This window comes from Stomoxys calcitrans, chromosome 2 (assembly GCF_963082655.1).
Source record: "Stomoxys calcitrans chromosome 2, idStoCalc2.1, whole genome shotgun sequence".
NCBI classification, from domain to species: Eukaryota; Metazoa; Arthropoda; class Insecta; order Diptera; family Muscidae; genus Stomoxys; species Stomoxys calcitrans.
Window position 1 is genome coordinate 80,764,501 of NC_081553.1, and position 21,640 is coordinate 80,786,140.

General features: G+C 38.7%; 1 protein-coding gene across 1 annotated transcript; it reads left to right on the forward strand.

Moving 5' to 3' along the window:
* The first annotated feature begins 12,889 nt into the window (after positions 1 to 12,889).
* Positions 12,890 to 21,383, forward strand: LOC131994700 (uncharacterized). The gene is made up of 3 exons (XM_059361513.1): positions 12,890 to 18,058; positions 18,131 to 18,232; positions 21,339 to 21,383. Exons 1-3 carry the CDS (start codon positions 12,890 to 12,892, stop codon positions 21,381 to 21,383), a joined length of 5,316 nt encoding a protein of 1,771 aa, XP_059217496.1.
* The last annotated feature ends 257 nt before the right edge of the window (positions 21,384 to 21,640 follow it).

The following is a 21,640-nucleotide window of genomic DNA, read 5'->3' on the forward strand; positions in this document are numbered from 1 at the left end:
ATTTTGGTAGGAAATAATTTTCTCGATTGGCAACATTGGTTGGGTATATAAATCATAATCATAAACGATGCACATAATGAAAATTTTTTAAATTTTACAACTTTAGTAATTGAAAAGGAGAATGATGATGAATTTCTACAAAAACTTAAAAGTTTTTCAATTGCAAATATAATTGGTTGACCACTTACCTGCTGTCAAAACTCATATCTCACATTTCACCTGAAGCTAAAAAAGAAGAAAAAAATATATATTAATATTATATTTACTCATAATAAATAAAAACAAAGCTATGAACATATTCATACACATATAACGGAAAGAGGATTATTGTAAACAATTCTTACAATCTTCTACATATGAGAGCAATTTAAGCAATACAAGTTCAAATAGTTGTACCCTATACGACTACTGTGACACTAGTTGAACTCTTACTGCAGTACAGATGTTTCCCATCTTCATCCCAAAGATATTAAAAGTTAGTAGTCGGCTCAGATCATTAGTTTGTTGGACCCGCTTCACGCCAAAGGTTCCGTCCGGCACTAAAAAATAAAGCAGTGGAGTAACAACATTCTAATATTGTGTAAGTAATTATGTCTTTAACGAATTTTTAATTTCATAAAATTGCACTGAAAGGAAAAACTTCGTAACCGGAAAGAAATCTTACATTAATGCAATGAAAGTAGTCATTGTTTTGGAACCAACGAAAAGCTTCATTGCATTAATGAAACAAGTTTCATTCAATCAAAAGAAAATAATCATAACTTTTTAAACCCTCCACTATAGGATGGGGGTATACTAATTTCGTCATTCTGTTTGTAACTCCTTGAAATATTCATCGCATGCTGTGTTTCGTTATTACGTCCAACAACTGTGCCAGGTACGGTGTACATCGGTCTATCACCTGATATTGCTGCCATATAAACTGATCTTGGATCAAGCACAATACCTACCCGATTTGGCTGAAATTTTGCATGAGATGTTTTGTTATGACTTCCAACAACTGTGCCAAATATGGTTCAAATCGGTTCATAACCTGATATAGCTGACATATAAACCGATCTGGGATCTTGACTTCTTGAGCCTCAAGAGGGCGTAATCATTATCCGATTTGGTTAAAATTTTGTACAACGGCTTCTCTCATGATCTTCAATCTACGTGTCAAATATGGTCTGAATCGGTCGTTAGCCTGATACAGCTCCCCTATAAACCGATCTCCCTATTTTACTTTTTAAGCCCGTAAAAGGCCCAATTCTTAATCGATTTCACTGAAATTTTACACATAGGCTTCTACTTCAACACTCAATTAAATTAGCATAGCAATTCTTTTCATTCATCCTTTGTTTGTCTAAAAAGAGATACCGGAAAAGAACTCGACAAATGCGATCAATGGTGGAGGGTATATAAGATTCGGCACCGGATTCGGAACTTAGCACACTTTTACTTGTTTAAAAAATAATTTGTTTTTATACCCACCACCGAAGGATGGGGGTATATTCATTTTGTCATTCCGTTTGCAACACATCGAAATATCAATTTCCGACTCTATAAAGTATATATATTCTTGATCAGCGTAAAAATGTAAGACGATCCGTAAAAATGCAAGTCCGTCCGTCTGTCCGTTCGTATGTCTGTCTGTCTGTCGAAATCACGCTACAGTATTCAAAAATGGAGATATTGAGCTGAAACTTTGCACAGATTCTTTTTTTGTCCATAACCATAAGATTGGCTTTATCGGACTACATCTTTATATAGCCCCCATTTATACCCATCCGCCGATTTAGGGTCTTAGGCCCATAAAAGCCACATTTATTATCCGATTTTGCTGAAATTTGGGACACTAAGTTGTGTTAGGCCCTTCGACATCGGTCCAGATTTGGATATAGCTGCCATATAGACCGATCGCTCGATTTAAGGTCTAGCGCATTTATTGTCCGGATTTGCCTAAATTTGGGACAGTAAGTTGTGTTAGATCCCCCAGATTTGGATATAGCTGCCATATAGACCGATCTCTCGATTTAAGGTTTTTGGCCCATAATAGGTGCATTTATTGTCCGATATAGTTGAAATTTGGGACAGTGAGTCAAATTAAGCCCCTCGACATTCTTCTGCAATATGGCTCAGATCGATCTAGGTTTGGATATAGCTGTCATATAGACCGATTTCTCGATTTAAAGCTTTGGGCGTATAAAGGGCGCATTTATTGTCCGATGTCGCTGAAATTCGGGATTGTGAGTTGTGTTAGGCCCCTCGACATCCTTCTTCAATTTGGACTAGATCGGTCCAAATTTGGACATAGCTGACCGATCTCTCGATTTAAGGTTTTGGGGCTATAAAAGGCTCATTTTTTGTCCGATTTCGCCGAAATTTGGGACAGTGAGTTGTGTTAGGCTCTTCGACAGTTTTCTGCAACTTGGCCTAAAACGGTCCAGATTTGGATATAGCTGCCATTTAAAGTCTTGTCCCCATAAAAAGCGCATTTATAATTCGATTTCACTGAAATTTGACACCGTGACTTATGTTAGGCTTTTCGAAATCCGTGTTGGATATGGTTCAGATCGGTTTATATTTCGAAGACCAATATTTTGTTATACACAATTCAACAATGACTTGTAGTTATTAGTATTTGGTCCAAATTGGAACACATATCGAAATAGCTGCTATGGACCATAAGGTATGCATTTTCCACCGGATTTTGACAAATGGTGGTTTACATATATGCCCGAGGTGGTGGGTAACCAAAGTTCGGCCCGGCCGAATTTAACTTTTTGTACTTGTTCTTTGTTCGGCTCGCGCTGCTTGTTTTAGTTCGTATTCTAACTGCTCTCGGGTAGTTTTGTCTGTCACTCCTTGTACTAATACCCTAGATACAATTTTGCCGCCGCCGTGATTTGAATTCGTGATCTCATGTTTGGAAGTCTTGCACGCATCCTCTAGTCGACCGACATCATCTTATTTGTGATGAAATAGCTCAATAAGTATGACGGCACAATGATTTTACTGCCTGGGGCTTCCGAAACTGGGTTTGTACTTGTACTTGATGGCATGCGAATTATGTAATGAAATTCGTCATTAAGGTAATGAAATACATAATTAAGGTAATGAAATCCATTTCATTACATTACATTTTTAACGTTTTTCAACACATTTTTTATGTTAATTTATTCTTTACTGAATTAGGATGCATAGTAGAATATATTATTATTGCAATATTCACATATCATTCACATATCACATATCATTCCATCAATGAATTCCGTTTCATTCATTTAGTGAAGCCATGAAATGGAAATATTTATAGTAATGAATCTTTTCATTGCATTGATGAAACGCGTTTATTGATGCGATGAAGCACTTTCCTTTAGTGTAGAGTTTATCCCTAGTTTGACAGGGTATCAAATGGTCGCCTAGACTCAACTAGAGATATCACCTACTTGTTTTGAACTGCGATTGATTCTTGCAAATATCTTCCTTATTACTGCAGCAGGGATCGACAAAATCCATCTTATCAGCATTTCCATCATCATCATCATCCTCATTGCTATCGTCGTCGTCGTCGTCATGGTTTTATTGTTTGAAAAATTCTATTGTTTATAGAAGTTCGATACAATATTGTTGCCGCAGGTGTTTAATGCTTTCGATTTAAATCGCATGTGAATATGTAACATTCACATACGAAAGCCATGGCATATATCAAAAAGTTACTTCCTTCTGCATGTTTTCCCTTAACATCCTGCGTACAATACGCCACAAACAGAAAGTAGAAAAACAAAAAGCAGATAGATGAGAAATACTCAAGTATGCCCTTTCCTAGAAAATCAAACTGAAATAAGATTGCATCTATTCCACTTGGCAGGTAGTAGGATGGGTAGTATTTACACATCCTCATACTTTTTCGTCCTCCCAGCCCCAAAAGAAGGAAGGTATTGTGAAATGCCTTTTGTCATGAATAAATAAATTTGATTTCCTGTATATAAAGAACGGAAGTCGTTATTTATTACCGGAAATAGTAGGAGAAACAACTATAAAAACAAAAACTTAATAGAAAATATGTGCATGGATATATTGAAATAGATTTAATATCAATACTATTTATATCCTCATCGCATTGTGAAGGCAATCGAAAAACAAAATAAAAATCCTCAACTTTATATATGGAAGTATGCGTTATGTGATTATGAAGTTTATTCAACTGTTCTGATATGATTCGGAATAATGCTTTCTGAAATTAATAATGGGAATTAGGCAAATTTAGTGATGTAAGTTAAGAATAAGTAAACAAGCTTTAAGTTCGGCCAGGCCAAACCGACAATCAAAGCCATTTGTACACGTGCAATAAGATAAACTGTATATATATAAACAAGTAAAAGCGTGCTAAGTTCGGCCGGGCCGAATCTTATATACCCTCCACCATGGATCGCATTTGTCGAGTTCTTTTCCCGGTATCTCTACTTGGGCAAAAAAAAAAGATATAAGAAAAGATTTGCTCTGCTATTAGAGCGATATCAAGATATGGTCCGCTTTGGACCACAATTAAATTATATGTTGGAGACCTGTGTAAAATGTCAGCCAATTCGAATAAGAATTGCGCCCTTTGGGGGCTCAAGAAGTAAAATAGAGAGATCTATTTATATGGGAGCTGTATCGGCCTATAGACCGATTCAGACCATAATAAACACGTATGTTAATGGTCATGAGAGAATCCGTCGTACAAAATTTCAGGCATATCGGATAATAATTGCGACCTCTAGGGGTCAAGAAGTCAAGATCCCAGATCGGTTTATATGGCACCTATATCAGGTTATGAACCGATTTGAACCTTATTTGACACAGTTGTTGAAAGTAAAAATAAAATACGTCATGCAAAATTTCAGCCAAATCGGATAGGAATTGCGCCCTCTAGAAGCTCAAGAAGTCAAATCCCCAGATCTGTTTATATGACAGCTATATCAGGTTATGGACCGATTTCAACCATACTTGGCACAGTTGTTGGATATCATAGCGAAATACTTCGTGCAAAAACTCATTCAAATCGGGTAAGAATTGTGCCCTCTAGAGGCTCAAGAAATCAAGACCCAAGATCGGTTTATATGGCAGCTATATCAGGTTATAGACCAATTTAAACCATACTTGGCACAGTTGTTGGGTATCATAACAAAACACGTCGTGCGAAATTCCATTCCATTCGGATAAGAATTGCACCCTCTAGAGGCTCAAGAAGTCAAGACCCAAGATCGGTTTATATAGCAGCTATATCAGGTTATGAACCGATTTGAACCATACTTGGCACAGTTGTTGGATATTATAACAAAACACGTCGTGCAAAATTTCATTTCAATCGGATAAGATTTGCGCACGCTAGAGGCTCAAGAAGTCAAGACCCAAGATCGGTTTATATGGCAGCTATATCAGGTTATGGACCGATTTGAACTATACTTGGCACAGTTGTTGGATATCATAACAAAACACGTCGTGCAAAATTTCATTCCAATCGGATAAGAATTGCGCACTCTAGAGGCTCAAGAAGTCAAGACCCAAGATCGGTTTATATGGCAGCTATATCAAAACATGGACCGATATGGCCCATTTACAATACCAACCGACCTACACTAATAAGAAGTATTTATGCAAAATTTCAAGCGGCTAGCTTTACTCCTTCGGAAGTTAGCGTGCTTTCGACAGACAGACGGACGGACGGACGGACGCACGGACGGACGGACAGACGGACGGACATGGATAGATCGACATAAAATGTCACGGCGATCAAGAATATATATACTTTATGGGGTCTCAGACGAATATTTCGAGTAGTTACAAACAGAATGACGAAATTAGTATACCCCCCATCTTATGGTGGAGGGTATAAAAAACTAAAATGAAGTCGAAGGTATTGAAGACCTCAGCGAACAATATTGTTGGGATTTTCGATCACTACCAAGCAAAAAAAAAAGAAACTTTGAAATTAAGATTTGGAACACAAATAAAGATTGGGCTTGGCTTAGGCAAAGACAAGATAAAATAAGTTCAGCCTGTCATCAAGACTCGAATCCGGTGTCTTCGTCAAAAACCCCAGCAGACCATTCGTCTGTCGGTTGTTACTTCATACTAACTGACGCTAGTGTGGCGTCAGTTAGTTTTCTTGTTTGAACCGTTTAGTTGTGCGGACTTTTTTATTCGCTCCTTTGGTTAAATGCGGTAGAGAAAGATGCAACGTAAAGATATTCAACAGGTTCAGAGAACATGTTTTCCTGGCAGGTTCAGGGAACATGTTTTCCTAAGAGACGAGAACCAGGCTCACTAAGGCACCATTCTAGATAACCTACCCAAAGAAATGCAGATTAAGTATCGGGCAGCCACTACGACGATAACACTTAAGGCGATGGAAGAATGGATGGAGGATAGGAGCCAGTCACAACATTGCGGTGTAATCGAGGCTATGATGGGAAATCTGGAGGGAATGGAAGAGGTTTCGGATCGGACATCTGAGGCTACACTTGAGGTAAAGGGTGAGGCACTGTCACCAGCGGAACAGTCTTGCATTGACGGAACTCTGATATCGCCATCTGGAAGTTCATGATACAGGGTGGCTGATGAAAGCCGCTACCAAAAAAAAATGTAATAACTTTTTTTCTATTTAATAATAATAATTTAATAATTAATTTAATTAATTAATTAATTAATTTAATTAATAATAATTTAATAATTAATTTAATAATTTAATTTAACATGAATAAAAGAAAAATGTATTCCATACACCGAAAAAAAAATGTAGCAATATTCATCATTGTAGCAATATTCATCAGCCACCCTGTATATGGATGGATTAAAGCTAGATGACTTGCTGGCATGGGTGTCTAGATTGAGAACCCAGGGACTGAGATCTGTTACCAACCGTCTGGCCGTAATACGTTCCTTCAGGAAGAGATACGGGCGATCAGGGAATGCGTGAGGTGGTATGGTGTTAACGCGAGGACGGCGAGTGTGAACAAATTTAAGGACAATAAACACTTCCTACTCTGAGCATGGCGATCCGCATGGCCAAACTGCTTGGTCATTAGCGAAGTAAGGCGGAATGGAAGAGCATGCCGTAAAGGCCAGCGGGCTGCCGTCAATAAACTTGGTTAATCCGAAGCCTCTTGGGGGTATGTAGTTCGAGTTAAGGGCGTGGGCGAAATCCGTATCGAGAGAAGACGAGGCTTTTACTGAAAAGAATTAAGAAGAAGATCGGTACAGTTTTCGGTATCATAACGCGACATATATTGGGTTGCCAAAAAAGTAATTGCGGATTTTTCATATAGTCAGCGTTGACAATTTTTTTCACAGCTTGTGACTCTGTAATTGCATTCTTTCTTCTGTCAGTTATCAGCTGCTACTTTTAGCTTGCTTTAGAAAAAAAGTGTAAAAAAAGTATATTTGATTAAAGTTCATTCTAAGTTTTATTAAAAATGCATTTACTTTTTGGGCAACCCAATATATCTAAAATGCACTTACGCAGAAATTTAGGCGGGGATACAATATCAGTCTTGAACTGACGTAGGGGTGTGGAATGGAGAACAATTAGGGGTATTGATAATGCGAGGGTTACCCTATATTTTTCGGAATTAGAGAATACAAAACGAATATTATTCATCGAACATCGCTGTTTTTCAAAATATTCCCCATTAAGATCTATACATTTTTGCATGCGTTTAAACCAATTGTCCCAGCACTTTTGCCACTCTGATTGAGGTATCTCCAAAACAAGCATTCTGAACGCATTAATCGCTTCCTCAGGTATCGAAAAACGTTGACCTTTGTTTATATTTTTTACCTACGGGAATAAAAAAAGTCATTCGGAGCCAAGTCAGGATTATACGGCGGATGAATCATCAAATCAATGTTTTAAGTGCCTAAAAATGCAGTTGTTTGAGAGCTTGCATTGTCTTGGTGAAGAGTGATCCGTTTCGGCGGTTGGTTTTCCTAATTTCTCAGAAGACAACTGGCAAACAAATGTTTGTGTACCACTCAGAATTTACTGTTTTGCGTTGTTCTAGTGGTACGATTGCAACATGTCCAATTTTTCCGTAAAAAACGGGCGATCATTTGCTTGAAATTGTCTCGTGAGCGATCAACTTATGTTGGATTTGGATCATCTTGAAACACCTATACAGTCAACTGCTATTTACTTTCGGCCTCATACGCGTAAATCCACGATTCATCACCTGTCACGATGTCATACACGTGTTTCGAAGCACCGCGATCGTATTTTTGGAGCATTTCTTTCGACTAATCGACACGAGCCTTTTTTTGAGCGATTGACAAATTGTGTGGGATCCAACGCGAACAAATTTTTTTGACGGTCAAATGTTCATGCAATATTGAATATATGCTGGTCCCATTAATGCCTAAGGTTGTCTCAATCTCATGATAGGTCACATGACGATCTTGCAATATCAGTAGGGGCACAGCATCATGGCTTTTGGAACAACAACTGATTTTGAACGACCTTCACGAATTTCATCTTCTACGATCTCGATTGAATTCGCCATACTTGATGGAGCTTCATCGCCAAAAATTGAATAAAGTTCATCGACGCACTGTTGTTGAGTTAATCCACCTGGGTTCGAATCCTGGCGAGATCACTAGAAAAAATTTTCAGCTGTGGTTTTCCCCTCCTAATGCTGTCAACATTTGTGAGGTACTATGCCATGTAAAACTTCTCTCCAAAGAGGTGTCGCACTGCGGCACGCTGTTCGGACTCGGCTATAAGAAGGAGGGCCCTTATCATTGAGCTTAAACTTGAATCGGACTGCACCCATTGATATGTGAGAAGTTTGTCCTGTTCCTTAGTGGATCGTTCATTGGCAAAATTTGCAATTTGCATTTGTCTTACAATTAATAGATTTCGATTTTGATGGACGCTTTTTCGAAAAAAATTCACCCACCCTAATATATATCGCCCGATTTTTTTAAAAAGGCAGTATGTACTAAAATTTTTCATGGACTTGCACGAAATTTCGTTAAAGGCTTTGCCCATCTGAAGATTTCTGACGAAGTCTATGATATAGGTTAATGTGTAGATAACTGGTTCACATCACTTTATCGCCCAATAATACTTAAAGTGTAGGTGTTGATTGTTATTAAGTCGTCACCGTCCGACTATTGCCTTTCCTTAAGTTGCTCAAAATCGAAAATGAAAAAAAAACCCAAATTTTTTGCCATTATTGTATTACAATGTCCAATACCAAGCATAGACTAAATTGTCCACTCATTTTTTTCTATCCGATGAAAGACTTGTGTCCACAGTTCCCATATGTTTGCAAAATAGAAGACTTGTCCTGGTGGCCTAAATTTAACGGACCTGTTTTTACACTGTAGAAACATGGACTAAACGTATCGGTACAGTTGCAACTTAGAATTGTTCCTCCTTCCTTCATTTATTACCTTTCGTCCACTCTACTGGCTTAGAAAAAGATTTTCCCCTTAGGAGGTATAACATCTGTATTTGTTTTTGATACGTTTCTTGCGTTGCAATTTTTTATTAGCTTGTTTGTGTTACAGCACTGCTGAAGGAGATTGCGAAGAGCACACTAACATTCTACAAAGATGGTATGGGTATTGTGATGGTTGGTGGTTATTTTTCTTAAGAAATTATGTGTACTTTGGTAATGTGTATAGTGTGTGTGTGTGTGTTAAATGTGAAATATGACCGCTTTCATGAGGTGGCGAACTTGGTTTTTATGCCCTTTGTGTTGGTGTTGGGTGGGTTCTGGCTGTTGGTGGTGATTGTGTAACTGCATAAATAGTATCTGGTAAATGTTGCAACATCAATGATAAGTTTATGGCTTTTATCGCATTTAACTTAGTTTCCGTTTCGACACATTTTTTTCTCTTTTTTTTTCTTATAAAGTTTATGAAGCCGCAAGTATGTAAACATGGCCGAAGATACTGTGGTTTCAATGTGATGGACTTATTTATTTGGCATTAATTTCATTGTGTGGGGAGAAGAGAAATTTAAGTGAACATCTTTTACCGTGAAATTATTTGAAACGAATCCAACCCAGAATACTGGCAGCTCTTGTACATCTTGAATGACTAAACTTTTGACGGATGGATTAGTAGCCTTGGAATATTGTTTGAACCGATGAGTGGGGTGGACGTTTTGTTATTCGCTCCAAAAGAATTTTCTGCAACAACAACAAGGCCATTGGTTCGAGTTTTGAGGACAAGGCCGAACTTTTTTAACTATGCATGCCTATAATTTGCCTAGGCCTTCGGCCTTCTCTATCAAACCAATACGCTCTTTGAAGGCTTTTAATGATAAAAGGCGCATCGCTCTCATGTTTTTTTGAGAGGCTTGCGAATGAACCTAAAACTCTCACCGATAAGAAAAGAGCCCCCCCCCCATACGCTATACGTCTAGATTGGGAGGCGACGAAGCAGTCAGTTAAAGGCTGCGGTTACTTGGAGGGCATCCCCTCCCCAAAAGAACCAAGGCAGACAATTGTAATTGGATCCAACAGCCTTTGCTAATGCCGCTAAGGACAGCATGCTGATGTTAGGTATTGACAAGGGAGAAGAACAGGGCTGCATACCTAGGAGCAAATGGAGTGGAATAGACAATGGACTGTCATCTATGTACTCCGACGTCTTTGCGGAATTTCTTGGGCCTCATCCACTTTGGGACTGTTTGTGCCACACAACTTCCAGGTCTGCATTTTTATAATGCCACATACAGAGGGCACTGAGAACACTACACTTTTTAGTTCTAAATTTAGTTTTATGGTAAACTAAATGTCATTATTTTGAGAAGTCATGACTATGAAATGAAAGACTCGTTCATTCCGTTTTAACTTCGAGAGCAATAAAGTTCAGTCTTCGTAAAATCTAAACATATATCGTTTGTTTTTGTTAAGTCATTGTGACTTGGTATTAAGGTTACTTTTTTACATACATAACCCAAAAACACATTTCGAGTCTTAAGGGTTTTGGACTTTCCAAACTTCCAAAAAGAATTTCTATCTTTCAGGAGGCCATTATCACCCTTTCGTTCACAGTCCACTGAACCCCAACGTTTTCATGATCCTTCAACCCGGATTTTGGCTAACCTAAAAGACGTGAAATCTGGAAAATCATCCAAATCAATCCCTGCAGTTCACAAGGAAAACCAGGTAACCTACATGCCATTGTCGTACAAAATTTCTTCCTACATAAGTTTAGAAAGTACGAGCAACATTCTTTTTTTGTGAAGGTCAATTACACAAAAATTCATTTCCGTGAAAGTGATTTCAATTTCATTGTAAGTTCAATTTTTTCCAAGAAATTGATACTAAATTCTTTCGTTTGCTTGCTTATAATATTTTGCTTAAACTTCTGGCAATTACAACTTCAAAAAATTCGCTGAATTGGTTCACACATTTCAAACCAATCTCCTTATCAAGTGTGTCAAATTATTTTGCTTATTTCAATTTCAATCCTCTTAAACACAAAAACTTTGATCTTGATTTATAAGAAGACAAAGCACAGTAATTACACTTAATGGTCTCCAAAGGCTCTACTTGACAGTTTTTTTGTCGTATATGGTACATTCGTGTTCATCATAGTGGTTATTAAAAAACAAGCAACAACAAAAAAAATACTCTTTACATCATATTTTTTCCTATCCATATTCCAATCGATCACCACAGAATCAATCATCCACGTTGATTTTCATTCCTTTTTGATAAAAGTTGTAGGTACCTACAGACTACCCATCCCTTGTTGTTTCTTTATTCGCTGACTACACGAGAGAACCACAAGCAGTACCAGTACCAGTTTTATAATTTTTTCTCACCATACTACAATCCCTCCGTCAAGAACTAGATTTTGTAGCTTAACCAAAGCTAAGCTACACGTTGTCTCCCACATCAGGTCGCTCGAATGTTGATGATTTTTTGCCTTTTCGTCTTATTCGTTGAAATTTCCAAACTAAGTGTGATAACATATAGTGTAGACGAGCATGTGATAGATTTTATAAAATTTCATTTTGACTTGATGCCATCGAAATAAATAAAGGAATTAAATGAATATTTGGATGTTAAATTTATTAAAATTTCATATTATTCGAAGAGAAAAAAGATTGAGCGATTGAAATATAACCGAATTGTCAAATTTGGACAAACATTTAGTGCATTTGGTATTGCTGTTACTGTTTTAGAAAGTCCACGTGAGTAGTGAGCAGTTTGCTGGTAAAGAAATAGTAGACAATTGAATAATTTTGATAATTGAGACTATTTAAATAGAATAGTGGAAGAAGAAGAACAGCATTTCGCTAATTGATAAAGCAACTTTAGAAAAATTCGATGAAACCACACAATTGAGAAGAGAAATCAAAGGGCCAGGTGAAAGAAATAATTGTGTTGGATAAAAGTGTTTATAATTGATATTTTTGATGCTGCAGTCTATTCTAGTGGATACAACCAAACAAATTTTTTGATTCCTCTTCGGTGCATTAGTAAGTACGACAATTCCAAAGTCGTATATTAACCAGACTGTCCTTTGTGCATTAAGTTTCCGATATTTCGTTTTATTTTTTCAAAGTGAAATAACAATTAGAATCAAATTTTTAATTCTTTGTTTCTGATACGAATTACATTGCAGACAATTTTTAGTGGAGTGAATAGTACTACATACTGTGTTCTTCATAGTTGGCTATATAGCTATTGTTTGGACGTTTTAGAGTTCTTAGACGTGGAGATTAGCTTTTTTTTTTGGATCACCTTTGTTCGGTTTGCCCTCTTGGGATCCACTCACTTCCTTCAGAACATCGATTCTGGTAGAAATTTCCTTTGAAGTAGTGGCCCGTATAATTTGCATCGAATTTTCCTTTTTTTTTTGACATCCGTTGCTAGCGAAAGATTTTTGATAGAACAGAATGGCCCTATCAAACTTTATCCAAATATCCGATGCTTTAATCGAGTTCAATGCAGAACTCGAAAGCGAACTTCTGCACCAGTCCGCGATCCACTCCTTGGAGGTTCATCGGGACGAGTTGAGGGAAATATGGCAGAGAGTTAAACCAAAGTATGAGGCTAGCTTGGCTGAGTTAGCCGCTGCTGACGATAAGAGGGACATAGAAACCCTGAAAGCGCGGTATCAGACCACTTATCGAACTTACGTTCATGGCATAGCTAAAATAAGTGAGGTTATAGAATCCAAAAGGTCCGCTGCTGTTTCTCCCCCCAATCCAACGCGGTTGGAATTCTCTTCGAGTCCGAATGTAAACCTACCTCCTTGTGACACCGACCTCTTTCACGGGGATTACCTCTCCTGGCCATCGTTTCGCGACCTTTTTACTGCCTTATACATCAATAACACGAGGCTCTCCCCTGTCGAAAAATTATTTCACTTGAATTCCAAGACTCGCGGTGAAGCCAGGGAAATAGTTCGAAAGGCACCTCTCACGAATGAGGGATTTGAGTTAGCATGGAGGGCGTTGGAGGTTAGATTCGACAACAAACGTTTACTACTGAACAGCCAACTTAAGACCCTTTTTAATTTGCCAGGAATTACCGTTGAATCAAGCGAGTCCATAAAGCAGATTCAAAGTACTATAAATGGGATTATAGCTTCACTAAAGCTCTATAGTATAGATATCAAGAGTTGGAACCCCATTTTTGTGTATGTTTGTTCCATGCGTTTGCCTGAGATCACATTGTCCCTGTGGGAGCAATCAGTCAAGAATAAAAGTGACTTTCCATCTTGGACAGAACTTGATTCCTTCTTGACATGTCGATTTCAGACATTGGAGACGGTGAGGGATTTCGGTTTTCCCAGCACTTCTCAATCGATATCAAATTCCAAGAACGAGAACGTTGGCAAATCAATGCCAAAGAATAGCTCCTCCAAAAGAGTGAATTCGTATCGAAATGGTGTTGTCATTCCAAATTGTAAGTTATGCCCCAATGAAAACCACACCATAAGATTGTGTTCGAAATTTCATAATATGACCTACGCCGATAGACTGACAACCGTGAAGCAGTTAAAATTATGCCTTAATTGTTTTTCTAAGGGACATCTTGTCAAAGACTGTAAAAGTGCATTTAACTGCCAAAAATGCAACAGGAGGCACAACACTCTACTGCATCAAGACTGCAATGAGGAAATGGAAATTCCCGAAACTGATCAGAAATCGATACAGTCCACTTCCAATGGTGATTCCATTGTTCCCATACAGTCTTGTTTCGCAGCCAACAGCAAGACCGTGCTGTTGGGAACGGCCATGGTTGGTATCCGACATAATGGGGAGATTTTCAAGGCACGAGCACTTTTCGATTCTGGGTCGGAAGCGTCTTTCCTGTCAGAACACCTTTTCAACTTGCTTAAACTAAAAGCACGCAAATTTATGGCTCATATATCCGGCCTTAATGGCACCCTCTCTGCGAAGGCTCAGAAAATATGTATGCTTCAAATCACTTCTCCAATGACTTCAGGTTTTGACCTGGAGGCTCCCATTATGGTCATTCCTAAGCTAACATCCTCACTGCCTACTTTTTCTGTATCCGAGGAAATGTTTTCCACACTTCCTGACATCCACCTGGCAGACCCTGAGTTTTATCGGTCATCGTATATTGACATTTTGATAGGGGCAGATCTGATTCCGCAGGTCATGTTAAATGGCATTATTAATCCAGTTTGTGGGTCTCTTTTGGCCCAAGAAACAGTATTTGGTTGGATTCTGACCGGTCCCATTCCAAAAGAGCCTATTTCAGTCTTCCGCACTACTGTTTCACTTCCAGATGATATCGCCTTAGATGAACTAGTTTCCAAATTCTGGGAACTGGAGGACCTCCCTAGGGTTAAACCTATTTCCGATATGGACAAGTATTGTGAGGACATGTTCGTGGAAACCACCACCAGAAACGAGGCAGGCCGGTATATTGTTACGCTGCCATTTAAACCCGAATTTCCTTCCGGTATTCAACTCGGGCAGTCCCAAAAGATAGCTCTTTCTCAGTATATAAGAAATGAGAATCGGCTTCTCAGAGATATTGAGCTCAAGAGGCAGTACGATGCGGTTCTGGCAGAATATATTGAATTAGGCCATATGAAGAGGGTAAGGGACATTGATTTCACTCCCAAATCCAATTTTCACTACTTGCCACACCATGCTGTTGTTCGTCCAAATAGCGTTACTACAAAAGTTCGTGTAGTGTTCAACGCGTCAAACCCTACCTCTAATGGTATGAGTTTGAACGACGTCCTCCACCCTGGTCCATCTTTGCAGAAAGATCTGTGCACTTTATTACTCCAGTGGCGATTTTATAAAGTGGTTTTCAATAGCGATATTGAAAAAATGTATCGCCAGATTTGTGTCCATCCGAAACACACTACATTCCAGAGAATTCTCTACCGAAAGTCCCCTTACGATGAAATCGAAGAATTTGAGCTACAGACGGTTACGTTTGGGGTAAATTGTGCCCCATTCTTGGCTCTACGCACAATTCAGCAACTGGCTACCGACGTAAGGCTTCAATATCCGCTTGCAAGCGAGATTTTGGAATCGTCGATGTACGTCGACGATGTTCTTGGGGGGAGTCATGATATTTTGTCCGCAACTAAGACCCAGAAGGAACTCATTTCGGCCTTGGGGACAGCCGGTTTTTTATTGAGAAAATGGACTTCTAACTCTAAGGAGTTCCTAAAATCCATTCCAAAGGACCATCTTCTGAATTCCGAATTTCTTGAGTTTGAAGATTCAAGTAAGGCCAAGACTCTGGGTGTTCGTTGGAACGCGAAACTTGATGATTTTTATTTCGTAGCCGGGCAATTAGACGCAAATTCCGATCCCACTAAGAGGAATATTCTTTCCAATATATCGAAACTATTCGACCCAGCTGGGTGGCTATGCCCCTTCATAGTTCTCGCAAAACTTCTAATGCGGGATGTTTGGTTATCCAAAGTCGGGTGGGATGATCCCCTTCCTCCGAATTTACTTGCAGCATGGCATTCATTCTTGGGGAATTATTCTAGGATTGGAGATATACGAATTCCTCGCTGGATACATTTCACTCCTGAAAGCGATATGGAACTCCATGGCTTCTGTGACGCCTCTGAAAAGGCGTACGCAATAGCCATTTATGTTCGAGTCGCGGCTCCCAGCGGTGAAATTGTCACACACCTCCTTATGTCAAAATCGAGGGTGGCACCATTGAAGACAATTTCAATTCCTAGACTCGAACTTTGTGGCGCGGCCTTACTGGCGGAGGCCATTGAATCGATTCTGCCGTCCATTCCAAATTGCAAGGTTTTCTGTTGGACAGATTCAACGATAGTCCTTGCCTGGTTAATGAAACCAGCGTTCCAATGGAAGACTTTTGTGGCTAACCGTGTTTCAAAAATATGTGAGGTAGTACCAGTGGACCACTGGGGCCATGTTGAATCAAGGCAGAATCCTGCGGATTTGGCTTCCCGTGGAGTGTTTCCCGATGAGTTAATTCAGAATGACCTTTGGTGGTTTGGTCCTCTGTGGCTTAGGCATCCATCGAGCCTTTGGCCAATTAAGAATGGTTTGCCAATAGATGAGACACTATTGGAAGCTAAGACTATTCACAGCCACTTTACTTACTTCCAAAACTACCAAGATCCTCTGGATAGGTTTTCTTCGCTGGGAAGAGCTCTTAGAGTGATGGCATATGTATACCGTTTTATTTCTAATTGCCGTGCTTCAGCCGATATAACTTCACGAACTCATTCGCTGACCAATGACGAAATCCAGGATGTTCGAGATCGTTTAATTGTCTTGTCACAAAAATTATTTTATCCAACTGAATATAAGGCATTGTCAAATGGGGAGCAAATTACGTCCACCAGTTCCTTATTGACTTTGAACCCCTTTTGTGATCCTAAAGGCCTCTTAAGAATATGTAGTCGCATAGCCCATTCCGAGAGCCTCACTTATAATGAGCGTTATCCTATTATCCTGCCGTATCACGGTACCTTCTCCCGATTGCTGATACTGTTCATACATTGCATTACATTGCATGGAGGCAACAGTTTAATGCTACGAATGTTGCGTCTCCAGTTCTGGATTCCAAAGGCGAAAATTCTTATAAAGGCCTGTGTTCACAATTGCAAGATTTGTGTAATTTCCAAACACAAGCTTAGAACGCAGCTGATGGGAACCCTTCCTCCAGAACGTACCACGCTCAGTCGACCATTCACGAATACTGGTATTGACTTTGCAGGTCCGTTCGACATAAAAAACTACTCGGCGCGATCCTGTACTATAACAAAGGGATACGTATGTTTATTCGTTTGTTTCGCTACACGTGCTATCCACTTGGAGCTCACAAGTTCCTTGACCACTTCAGCCTTTCTAGCGGCCTTTCACCGTTTTTCTTCCAGACGTGGGTGTCCCTTAAAGATCTTTTCCGACAATGGCAAAACATTTGTTGGAGCATCGAAAGAGGTGGCGAAAAACTTTCTTCAAAGATCGCGGGACGAGACACTTTTCCAATTCTCCTACCAGCGCTTATCCTGGCACTTCATTCCACCAGGAGCTCCTCATATGGGAGGGCTCTGGGAAGCCGGGGTGAAAAGTTTTAAGGCTCATTTCCGAAAGATGGCAGGATGTCATAAATTTACGTTCGAGGAATTCACTACTATACTTTCCCGTATCGAAGCCTGTTTAAACTCGCGACCTATTTCACCTTTATCCGAAAATCCCGACGATTTGCTAGCTCTTACCCCTGGACATTTCCTTACTGGGGGTCCTTTGCTTTCACCTGCCGAACCTGACGAATCCGAGACTACTATTTCTGTAGTTAATCGTTGGCGAAGAGTTGTGGCATTATCTCAACAGTTCAGTATTAGATGGAAACATGAGTATCTTAAAGAGCTTCACAAGCGCATTAAATGGAAAAGACCACAGCCAAATATCCAGATTGGTTCTATGGTTGTTGTGAGAGACGACTGTTTGCCACCCCAGGAATGGAAATTGGGGCGTATTTCGAAGATATATTATGGCAAGGATGATTTAGTGCGAGTAGTCGATATAACTACACAAAGGGGAACCATAACTCGGCCTGTTGTAAAAGTCGTGGTACTCCCACCATGTTAGAAATTAGTTATTCAATTTCCTTTTGTTACATTATTGTCCTTTATTATATTTTAGTTTACTCTTACAGAATGCCACCTATTTTATCCCGCCTTAGCCGTTCCGAGGCAAACAAAAATTATTACTCTTGCAGAATCTGTTCACAAAACCACGGTCTTCGTAAATGCAAGGTATTCCGAAAAAAGGATGCGAAACAACGTATGCAATTAGTTGTGACTCACCGCTACTGTCCAAACTGTTTAGCCCATCAACACTCATCTAGTTCTTGTTTTTCAACTAAAGGATGTCGGTTTTGTGGAGGCAACCATCACTCCTTATTGCATATAGATAATCCAAAATTGCGAAGCAAGAAAACAAGGACAGTAAAGGTCGAAAAAAGCCCCGCAGGTGAACCACCAAACACCAGTTCAACTAACCAGCGATCACTAACGATAGCGTCTATTGCAACTCCAAACGCCACTTTGCTATTTCCAACGGCTATAATACTGGTTGTGATCGGCAAGAAAAAGCACCATATCCGCGCAGTTATTGATCCTTGCACCGCCATTAGTAAAATATCTAAACAGTTTGTTGAAGAGTTACGACTTAACACAACTGTCCTAGGATCGGAGTCCATATGTGCAGTCTCTATAGCATCTCGCCACTCTTCTCACACTGTTTTAGACACCACAATGAGAGTCAACAACCACATATCAATGGACACGCCTAATAGATCCATTGATGCTGCCATTGCTGCAAAATTCGCTAATTTGACTTTAGCAGATCCAAAATTTTATATCTCTGGGCCGTTTTCAATCGTACTTGGATCTGACATATATGGGCGCATTATATTACCGGGTCTTTTAGCTAGTGATGGCTCTCTTCCAGTCGCCACAAATACTATCTTCGGCTGGGTGCTGTCTGGCTCATGCACCACCTGATGCAACAACTATTGAACTGGATTATATTTAAAATTAACATTAGAATCTATAAGTAAACTGAATTGTTATTAAATTTTGACTAGAGACAACCCTTATAGTATTAAGGCATATTGAATTTCAAGCATTTTATGAACACTCAAAGATCGTATGAATTGTATATTTTCCTATTTTTTTTTTTTTTTTTGACCTCATACCATTATATATTTGAATTTAAAACTTTTACCTTGCAATCTTGCAACATGGGCCGGTAATGTTTGTGCCACACAACTTCCAGGTCTGCATTTTTATAATGCCACATACAGAGGGCACTGAGAACACTACACTTTTTAGTTCTAAATTTAGTTTTATGGTAAACTAAATGTCATTATTTTGAGAAGTCATGACTATGAAATGAAAGACTCGTTCATTCCGTTTTAACTTCGAGAGCAATAAAGTTCAGTCTTCGTAAAATCTAAACATATATCGTTTGTTTTTGTTAAGTCATTGTGACTTGGTATTAAGGTTACTTTTTTACATACATAACCCAAAAACACATTTCGAGTCTTAAGGGTTTTGGACTTTCCAAACTTCCAAAAAGAATTTCTATCTTTCAGGGACTATGCAGGCTGGTATCAGGGCCGATACAAACTACTTGCTTTCGGAAATCATCGTTGACACACATTTCCCGGGAAACTTTCTAACATACAGCGTGGCGCTAAAAGAGGTTGTCATTAGGTTGATTGGTATTGGCAATAGGCCATATCGGTCCATGTTTTGATATAGCTCTCATATAAACCGATCTTGGATCATTTTACTTGTTTTTCTTTGCAATTATTTAACTGTTTCTCAAAACACTATCCTTTGACTCTTAGCTTTTAGTGGCTAGTTGTAAATCTCCATAACAATGATTGACAGAAACACATGGCTTTAGGGTACGAAGGAAAATATTAATCCAACCGCGCCCATACACACCCTTACCTACAAGAACTCTCTATACCACTTTATGTATCACTGTGGCATTTCCCATAATTCTCTAAATAAATATTATTTTTATTATAATTGCTATTTGCCAATTGATAGCTGGCAGACATTCCATAAGGACTGTTTGAAATATGACACTTCTGGTTTTTGATAACAATGATGATGATGGCGATGATGGACTCTGAACTCCACCATATTATATCATCTTTGAATAGTGTCTTTTTATGATGTAATCGTTGTGGCAATGGCCATTGAACCTTACAATTCTACAAGTCTTATATACTTGTATTAATACCTTGATGATGACCCCATGAGCATGCACTGGTCTCGTTATCAACATCTATACCCCATGTCCTTTTGCTTCTCTGGCCAATCACCCTCCAAGATCCCTTGCGACATTTCCACAACTTAATGTTGCTGCACTTCCTCGAATTATGCTACACCAAAATTATTTATACAGCTATGGAAACAACGTTGTGCGAATTTCAACACAGCACATCGAAGAGTAAAACAAAAATTAACCAAAAAACCAAAACATCGAAGGGGGTAAATGGGGAATCTACTGCCAGGTCTTAAGTAACTTACACCATAATTTTATTTAGTTTTGTGGCAGGCGTGCAGGCATGACAAGGGGAGTGTGCTGAGTGTTGCCATTGTAAGAGCAAGGATTTTTGCAAGAAAATGCAATAGCGGTAAAGTTTTATGGAATACCAAATATTGCGACGGAGAGAAGAACAAGTAAAAAGCCATTACGATCGGTCGAGACAAACTTTCGTTACTCACCACCTCGGATATCTGTATATATTGGGTTGCCCAAAAAGTAATTGCGGATTTTTCAAAAGAAAGTAAATGCATTTTTAATAAAACTTAGAATGAACTTTAATCAAATATACTTTTTTACACTTGTTTTCTAAAGCAAGCTAAAAGTAACAGCTGATAACTGACAAAAGAAAGAATGCAATTACAAGCTGTGAAAAAAATTTGTCAACGCTGACTATATGAAAAATCCGCAATTACTTTTTGGGCAACCCAATATTAACCATTTAACGATCTTTCGTCAAAATACGGTGAAAAATACATCATTTATGAACCTATAGCAGCTATATGTAAATATAGCCAGATTCGTACCTTATTCCGGAAGGCTTCAAAACGGTGTTACACAACTTATTGCACCACATTCATCGGTTACAAAATGCATTTTTTATGGACCTACACGCAAAAAAATATTTGAAAAAAATAAATTTGACAAATACATTTTTCTTACACTGCCAATACCATTCATTCTTGATATATAAAATGTTATTCGGTATTTCAACTAATTTTACATATTAATTAATTTAACGTCATGCTCATGTATATGAACATTCTTTTGAATTTTAAAACAGATTGTGCCTATTGAAAAGGATGCCAAGATCAATTTAATGATGTAACATAATTCTAACTCAAATGTTTACCAATAAGTAGATTTAGGTTGGTAATTCAAACTCTTCCAGATTATATTTGAATTTATTTCGATGTTATGATACACAATTATATTAAAAGCCTTTCATTGTCAATATTCGAGTTTTCCATCCGTCCATCACTTTTTATCCATCACTGGTCATACGTTTAAATACTCACCCGAGCCCTCTCTCTCTAGTTGGAGAGGCACAAGAGAATAATTATTCGTCCGGTAAACGAAAAATCG